This window comes from Synchiropus splendidus, chromosome 16, assembly GCF_027744825.2.
Source record: "Synchiropus splendidus isolate RoL2022-P1 chromosome 16, RoL_Sspl_1.0, whole genome shotgun sequence".
Taxonomy (NCBI): Eukaryota; Metazoa; Chordata; class Actinopteri; order Syngnathiformes; family Callionymidae; genus Synchiropus; species Synchiropus splendidus.
The window spans coordinates 15,534,742-15,543,726 of NC_071349.1; the positions used below are offsets into that span (position 1 = coordinate 15,534,742).

Sequence of the window (8,985 nt, forward strand, 5' to 3'; positions counted from 1 at the left end):
GCAGTTTACTGTTTTTATTCAACATTATTATAACATTTTAACAATGATATTTCCATTTCTTAAAGCTCTTCTCACATGAGTTTATAGTTTGTTGACATTTAAATAATTTGTATTCCATATTAAGTTGTCCCACACGTCCAGTTTTTACTGGCTTATTTTTTTAATCACATGTTCCAGGAATATTATGTTATAAGTCAGCAATATTACCATAGAAATGGGCTCTCAAAATGTTGCCTGTAGTGCCATCGTGCCTCTCCTCAGTGCCCCCTTGAGTCAGTGTGTGTGTGTATACAATACACTCTCAGCCTCTCGAGTGTGCTGCACCTCCATGTGCTGGACCTACACATTTAGGTACAAAGACTCCAGGGACTGGCGTAGAGCCAGACAGTGAGTGGTGAAAAGAGTGAACGCCTTTAGGTGAGACAGAGAAACACCGTCAGAACAAAGGAAATGCTGGATGATGATGAACATGGTTCTGTTGACAATGAGAAGGAATCTGATTTGTCTGGTTTGGTGGTGGCAGTACTTACAGGCAAGATCAGAAAAAGGGAGAAGTCGTGAGAAGTTTGTAGCCTGATGGTTGGGACATGTAGACAGGAGAGACAGGGTGCATGCTGGAGATGGAATGGAATGGAGATGGAAGAAGAGGACCCATGGGGTTTGTGGACCTGGTGAAGAAGGACATGAAGTAACTAGGGAGTATGATGGAAAAGATGAAGGTTGAGGACTTAAGGAAACTGAAGGACATAAATTTCAGTTACATAAATATTTTGATTTTATTCTATATTTCAATATTTACAATTTCTTCAAATTTGATTTCCACCCGATGCTTTTTAAAATTACCAGTCAAAGAAAATTGTCATTTAAAAATGAGGAATATTTCTGTATTTATATTTTCCTTTATAACAGTAAGCAATATTTTGGACCGTATTTTATAATTATCCTCATTATATTCAACAAATATGTATCATAATGTAACACATATTTTTCCTTTTTATGGTTTTCATTATGGTCTCAAATACATTTATAGATTTTACTATAGCATCACCAGCCCATCTGAGCCCAGATCTGACACAGCGCCGCCTGCTTGAGATGGGTGGATGCTGAGATGAATGAAGCTGTTGCTGCACCAAACGTGTTTAACTTGAGCACAAAAAAAGAAGAAGACAATTCTTGAGGAGTCCAAGTCTGGAGGTGAGAGTGTTTTGCGGATCATACTTTGAAATGCATGAAGGAGCAGCCAAAGGAAACTTTTCAGTTCACACATAAGGCGAGGACAAGGGAGATGTCTGTTCCCTGGTTCCTTTCCTCCTCATCACACAGACTCTAGTTCCCTGCTCGGATTGAGCATGTCACACGTCTCCTGCTGAGAACATACTGGAGCTGCTGATCCTCATCACACGATCGCCAATCCACACAAAGGTCACCGACCGGACTTGTCGGAAAACTTTCAGTGTGTGTAGACAAAAGAACTTGCAATGTGTCATGCATTATTCAGATAGAACCTTGTGCAGCTCTGTACACCACCTCACACAAGTGCTCGATTACGTAACCGGGGTCATCTGAGTACAAGCTGGGTGGCACGAAAAGAGGACGGCCAGTCAGCACGTGCCAATGGAGAGATGCTTTGAGACAGCTGAGGGTGAGGTCAGCAAGAGAGGAGGCCCCTGAGACGACTTGCTTTAGGACTAGAGTCCCCCAGGGTCAGCTAGCGACATCAGCGTGTCTAACATGGAGACGGCATCCAAGAGCTTGTGGAGGCAGTGGCGCGTGCATGGATGGTGGGGGGCAGCCAAGCCTGGAGGAGAGTGGAAAGCTGTGGGATGAGATATGCGTATGCAGCACTCTCTAGTGGACAGAAGGCGCAGTACAATATAAAGGTTAATTTAAAGGTCTCTGAAGTATTTCAGCAGCACTGTCTGCACACATCATGAGATTAAACATGCAGGGAATATAACTGTGGTGGTTTCATTCACCACCGTTATATTCCCTGCATGTGAAAAGGGCCAAATTCTGGAGCGCACAGCTGCTGAATGTACTCCAGACCTTTCTCCACCGTGAAGAATTTCCTCTCACAGTGAAAGCGACTCCCTGGTGAGGAATGTAGGAGTAAAAAAAAAACAGTTTGCAGGGAAGACCAGAGACAGAGGCTTGCAGCCCAGTAAAATATACTTCTCTATGGCTGGAAGAATCTAGACTTTTTGGTGCGGAGTCAGTCTGCAGAGGAGCTCTGACCAAAGTGCAGCTTGATTTGAGTTAATCCATGAAACTGAAACTTAATTTCAGACTTAATTTCTCTGTCTGATTACAGTTTTCTTTACTTTTATTTTTGATTTTCATGATTGCTTTAATATTGTTTTTTTTATGCTGGTGTTTGATTTCATAGTGTTTCTAATGCGTGTATCGTTCCATCATAATAAGTGGATGTATTTACAGCTATCAGCCTATGATTTCCGGTGTTACAGGAATTTAAGACTTTAATTTAGTAATAGTAATTACGCACATATTTTGCTTTAATTATAGTTAAACAAATTGATGGTTGAATTTCCCAGTGGACTACATATCCCAGCATTCCTAGCGACAAAAGGAAAATTAGTTTGAACGTAGTACGTTTTTCCTTTTTTGTTTAAAATTAGAGGTTCGGAGAAAAAAAAATACTGACAATAAACATTTTGAGTTTCAGTCAATCACCAGGGTATTATTTTGGTGTAAAACTTCTGGTCAGTCAATAAAATTAATTACATTGACTAAATTGTTTGTGTGCTTCAATAGCAAAAACACAACATAGAAAGAAAATAAAGAATTATTGTTGTAACATTACAAATTACATAACATTACATTACAAATAACAGTTGATAATACAAAATTGTTGAAGGAAAATACATTTTTCAAAATAAAACATAAAACCAAAATCAGTCACTTCATCATCCCATGAATTGAGTCAGATTCACTGCAAAATATAAATATGAGAATGAGCAGCGTGAATAAACAGACTGGGCGGAATCAACAGATAACGACAACGAAGCTTTTATTTTGTAAGACAAAACCGGAAAATAGTATGGGAACATGGCGGCCGCTGTTAGTCCACATGACTATTTCATTCGAGAAATTGAGAAAAACGACGGCGCTGTGCTGAAGCTGAAGCAGTGCTACCTGGGAGATGTTGGCTGTGTCGTGTGGGACGCTGCCATCGTGCTGGCTAAATATTTAGAGTGTAAGCAGTTTAGGGATCCGTCCTCGGGTTTGGACTTGTGGTCAGGGAGAAGAGTTCTGGAGCTGGGAGCTGGAACCGGTGCTGTGGGTCTGATGGCTGCGTCTCTGGGGTGAGGGTTTTATATGCAGATTTAAACTTTACACCCAGTGAAGTAAAGTTGGAAATCGACTCGTTTAAATGACAAACAACATGACAAGATGGCTGTCAGTCATCAAAAGTTGTCTCTCTCACCCGTCAGTGCCCAGACAACCGTGACAGACCTGGAGGAGCTGCAGACCCTCCTGGCGCTCAACATCGAGGAGAACCGGGAGCTGATCACCACTGGATCCATAACTGCCAAGGTGCTCCGATGGTTTGTGTTGCTCATTTGTCAACAATAGAAGGCGCTTGACTCAGGAGACTGATGGTGATGGTCTGTCTTCTGCAGGGGTGAAGACGTGTCTGACTTCCTTCCCTCGCCTGACTACATCCTGATGGCCGACTGCATCTACTATGAGCAGGTATAACAGTGGATCTGGCTGTGATGCGTGGTGTGTAGCCCTGACCTTGTGCCCTGTCTCAGTCTACTGTTCCTCTGGTGGAGACCCTGAAGCGGCTGTCTGGACCTCAGACTTGCGTCATCTGCTGCTACGAGCAGCGGACTGAAGGAGTCAACCCCAGAGTGCAGCAGCGTTTCTTTGAGGTGAGTGTCTTTTCCATCCAGATCACAACTTCCTAAACACTCCAGAGTGTGGAACATATCATAGTTGTCATTGTTATGAGCCATAAAATTATGGAATCTATATGACCGTAATGTCTTTGAACATGCTGTTGCTCATGTTCTACCTTCAGATGCTCATCTGTTAACAGCTCATTGTTGCTCTCAGCTTCTGCGTCAGGACTTCAGTTGTGAGAAGATCCCGCTCAGCAAACAAGACCCTGAATTTCGCAGCGCCGACATCCACATCCTGCACATCAGGAGAAAGGCTTGACCTGCTCGCACCACAGTTGCCAGCTGCCTTATTTGGGGCTGAGGTCATGAGAACAATGGATGATCGTTTTGAACAGCACGAACGTGACAGAGTTGAAGCTTTTGTCAAACGTTTGTCTCCAAAAATGTGATTCTGGTGTGTCTGAAGATGTGTTCGTGGGTGGAGCCTATTTTATTGAGCCAGTGTGAATGTGTTATTTAAAATTTATATGTTACTTTTCTACTCATCTTTTTTAATGCACCTCTATTAAATTATATAAAAGTTACTACTTCTTTTTCTGCCTTTTAAAATTTTTAAAATCTTTATTTTAATTTATAATTTCTTTACCTTACATTTCTATTTTTTTTTAATGAATATCACATGTATTTGTTTCTGTCATGGAATATATTGCACAAATGATTCAGTGACTATAAAAATACGAGGAACAAAAATGATTTCAAAGGCAGATACTAAAGGTACTAAAACATTTTGGACCACAAACCGCAGATTATCATTGCCTCTCTCGCTCAGTTTTATCTAATGCCCCCTCTCTGTCAAGCTACAAATCAATTTTTGTGGCATATAAGATGTAAAATCTAAGTGAAGTCATTTAAGCGATGGGCTCATTATCCGGAGCGACTGAGGACGCAGTAAAGTGTGACTTCACTGCTGTAGAAGAACATCTATCACCGAGCATGTGACTGGATTCTGCTGCATGCAGCAGGGCATTGTGGTAACCAGCTTTCACCAGCAGGTGGCGTCGTACAAAACCTTGAGCCATCACCAGCTAAATCGTTGAAATATTAAGATACTCGAGGAATATTGGCTTTGATATCCATTAATTTCCTTTCGCTTATTTGAAGGGGCTGGGTTCTATTTTATTATTATTATTTTGACAATATATAGGAGCTCTAGAGGCAATCGTTCACTTCAAACTGTCACTACTTTCACTTCACTATGTGAAAATGCAGTCATTCATCCTCCTCCCCATCACTTTCTATTTTTACTTAACCCACTTTGATCCTCTCCAGCCACTCCCTGATAGTCTTTCTGGAGCGCCGTCTCTTGGCTCCAGGCCTCTGGCGGAGCTCAACTCTGATGCAGCAAAGTCGATTTTTGGGGAACTCTCCTCCGCACAGCTGCAGCCTGGCGCTTTCTGTGGAAGGAATGCCAACACATAGCTGATGCAGATGTTCTTCCATGTGAGGATGGCTGGATAGAACATTCCTCTCAGAAGCTGCAGCACAAAAATGTGCGCAGAGGTTATTCTGACCGAGATCCACTTTCTTCTGTGCGCGCAACACAAACGCTTCTCTGTTTAGGGGGAGATAAGAGAACTGAACACCACAACTACAGCCATTTCCTCTTCTCTCTCCCAGCATCTCACTTCGTCTTTTTCTAATGCTCCCTGTTTGATACGCAACAGTCCCGACGTGCGTCACAGCAGGAATTTCGACCTCTGTCTATACAGTTCACAAACATCGTGGTTAATCTGTGACTCCTGAAGTCCAAGACCTGGGTCCAGGTTCAGTTATGTGGCCCCACACAACCCTAATGGAGAGGTTTGTCCAATAGTACACTTTTATTTGGGTATGTGTTTGCTTCAAACTACTCTATATGAGGCTTAAAATATATCTATATTTTATTATTTATTTTATTGATGCACATATTCTATTAAAATATTATTATTATTATGAAAAAAAATAGTATCTCAACCATTTTTCCCAGCTCTGGTAAAATAGTTCTTCTTTGATTTTCAACTTAAATGTGAGTTTCTCCATCATTAACAGTTGTCATTCCATTGTCAAATGTCCGGTGCTTGATCCTTCAACATATCCAAGTTATAGCACACTTACAGAAAAGGGTTTTTTGTATCCAAACACTTTGCATATTTCCATGTGAACATTTTGCCAAAATGTCTGAATTTCAGGACAGTTCCAAACCATGTGTGTGGGGTTGAGATTGAGCTGCGCACATTTTCTCCAACACGTCTAATTGTGATTACATTGTTTACTTTTAATCTGGGGAGTAATAAAGTATCGTGTTTGATACATCCATGAAAATTCTCTCCATCCATGGGATCAAGTTGTTGTCTGCTGACTTCTCTACATTTTGTTCGCCATTTCATCAGTTATCTCCTCACCTAGTTTTTGGACCATTTGTCTTAAGCGTATATTGTGGTTTCATTTTTTAATTCCATGAAATATAAGTATAATATTGATATTGTTTTGGTAACAATATTGTCATATGATTTTATCTTTTTTTTTTTTATCATAACAGTCTCTTATTTGTAGAAATCTACTTTGTTTTTACTAAATATAACACTATATTCTGATGTTGACTGAACCATTGTTTTGCCATAAGTCACATCAACTATTCTATTAAAATAAGCTCAAAGGTGAAGATCTTGGCTCAGAAATAATAGACTGCGTCGGCACAAAGGAACTGAGCCATAATCTTGTCTTTTTTTAGTGTTTCACAGAGGCCGAAGTCCCTCATTACTCACCCAATGTACACACTCAAGCCTGAGGCCTCTCATTTTCTCACCTAACCTCTGTTGCCTCTGACACTGGAGTGACCAGAGACTCGGAGGGGCTGGATTCATACCTTACAGATGTGAGTTTTACAGTAAATTCAATGTTTCTTACTCAGACTATAGAGAATTCGAGCCACCGGCTTTAAACAAACAACTGTGTTCCAGCTGGAATAACAAGCTCAGGAGTTCAGGGGCGCGAGCAGCTGCGCTTTGACACCCTGCAATTCTCCAGGGAGAAAGTGGCCAAGAAATGTGCCTTTTTCCCTCCACTGAGGTGTAAAAATAGAACTACTATAATGAGCTGACCAGGATTTAAACAAGAGACTTCAATAATGATCCGGCTTCTGAGATGCTTTACCTAATGACCAGATGGTTGCGGTGGAATACCGCATGGTGATTTACAAGCCATGTCATTTTTGTGGTTGCAGAGATGAAGCTAGCAGGTTTAGCATGTTAAACAATAAACGCTTCAGGTCCGGGTGAAACGCTTATCCAGCGCTGTTCGCTTCATTCAGACTCAAACGTGTGATGCCACAGAAGAAAACTGTCACCAGCTCTTTCTGAGCCGCTGATGGGCTGGAAACTTGTGGCACAAAACCACCCCGCTGGTCTCCATGGCGACCAACAAACCAACATTCATAAATCTGTCAGACACATTCTTGTGCGGCCGCCTTTGCTGCCGGTGTCGCCGCGGCGGAGGGTCAGATCTCCTCCTCATTATTTGTTAAAAACTGCCGTGACTCGACGACCTTTCCTGTCACAGGAAATAGAAACACAGAAAGCACCCGGAGGTTTGATCTTCACAGAGGTCACACACAATCCTGGGGGCACAGTAGCTGCAGTAAAGCAGTGACGGCCATGTGGTTGTAATGAACATTCAAACCAGACCCAGATTTCCTGACTTCTTCTGATGAACGTGAGCTGTCACTGTAAACTTGAGTTCCTTATATGGTGACACCTTCCTGCGGGTGGTTTCCTCTATCAGAAGTTCAAATCCACAAACCCATAGGAAGCTTCAGGTCAAAACCGCAGATAGTTCCTCCTTTATTCTCTTAAACTACATTGTCCACATCCCTTCTTCAATCAGATGATGAATTTAATTTTGCAGGATTTACAGGTCACAACACCAGATACTAGATGCAGTGTGTTTCCGGATCAATGTCCTCTGAACAAGGTGGACAGCATCAATGGATCCTTTCATGTTTGTGCGTGTGTGTAACATCAGCTGGTCTGGTCAGTGTGTCACCAGACAAAGCCTATGGAAATACAGAACAAATATCCAAGGTCTCTCCGGCGGCGCCGGCCTCATGGCTCTACAAACGCTTGCACCGGACGGAAAGGCGTATGTTTGTCACGCTATACTGGTTGTCATGGCGGCTTCAGAGGTTGCTGGTCAAGTATGGGACTTAGTGTTGAAGTATTGACTGGCACTTGCTGACCAGGAATTGTATATGTTTACAGTTAGGTGGTGACTGAATACACTGGATAACAGGCACAAACTGAGACATGTGAGAGCCCTGGCACCAGTCTGAGGCGCTGAGTGGAGCTCATTGAATGGGTTTCATCTGGGGTCAGTTTTGCTTTCTCAGGCAGGTTAGCTAAAGCAGAAAGAGGAAGGAAGTTAGTCTTAGATTGGGATCAACAAGTGTTGTCATGCTGATGTGTGCTTTTTTTTGAGGACATATTTCAGTGCAGTAAGCGGCGTCAGTGCGCAGGTTGTTGGCATCAGAGAGTTGCAGGTTCAAGCCTCATGTGAACTTGAGAAAGGAGATGCGTGAGAGTGTCTTCTCAGCTGGTCGTTTCTAGTGAGGAGAACTTGTGAGGTTCCGTCATGTGCCTCTGTTGTGGGTCTAAAAATAAAGAGCAGCACTTCCACTTCCTGTTTGCTATCGTTTCACTGGCAGAAGTGCCAAGGCCTCGGGCTGCCATTCTCTGCTGACGTAAAACCTCTGTAAAGTTTTTGTGGAGAGAGTCCAGCGATTCTCCTTTTAGGATCGTCACCATGGAGATGAAGAATTTCTTCAACAAACAACAATTTTAGCAATATAACTGTTGAGATATTTTCTGTATTGACCTAAATAAACAAGATCTGCTTCAAATGATGTTATAAAACCAATTTGTTTCAGTTTAAATTCATACATTTGCATTTTAACATTTTTAATTTGTTCATTTACTTGTTGACCTGAAGATAAATGCTAGGTAAAATGTGATCGGCTAAATGTGAAATGCGGCAAAAGCATAACTGATGTCATGTATATATATATATTTATAAAATCTATAAGGCT

The 8,985-nt window shown here is 41.8% G+C and overlaps 1 protein-coding gene across 1 annotated transcript; it reads left to right on the forward strand.

Moving 5' to 3' along the window:
* Positions 1-3,064: 3,064 nt before the first annotated feature.
* vcpkmt (valosin containing protein lysine (K) methyltransferase) lies at positions 3,065-4,423 on the forward strand. The gene is made up of 5 exons (XM_053845566.1): positions 3,065-3,323; positions 3,453-3,566; positions 3,642-3,714; positions 3,777-3,896; positions 4,081-4,423. The coding sequence occupies exons 1-5, from the start codon at positions 3,067-3,069 to the stop codon at positions 4,183-4,185; spliced, it is 669 nt and encodes a 222-aa protein (XP_053701541.1). The 5' UTR covers positions 3,065-3,066; the 3' UTR covers positions 4,186-4,423.
* The last annotated feature ends 4,562 nt before the right edge of the window (positions 4,424-8,985 follow it).

Excerpts from the sequence above, each read along its gene's own strand:
- vcpkmt (XM_053845566.1), top strand. The coding sequence starts at position 3,067 with ATGGCGGCCGCTGTTAGTCCACATGACTATTTCATTCGAGAAATTGAG. Across the intron at positions 3,324-3,452 it reads CTGATGGCTGCGTCTCTGGG|TGCCCAGACAACCGTGACAG; the intron begins GTGAGGGTTTTA and ends CTCACCCGTCAG. Across the intron at positions 3,715-3,776 it reads ACTGCATCTACTATGAGCAG|TCTACTGTTCCTCTGGTGGA; the intron begins GTATAACAGTGG and ends GCCCTGTCTCAG.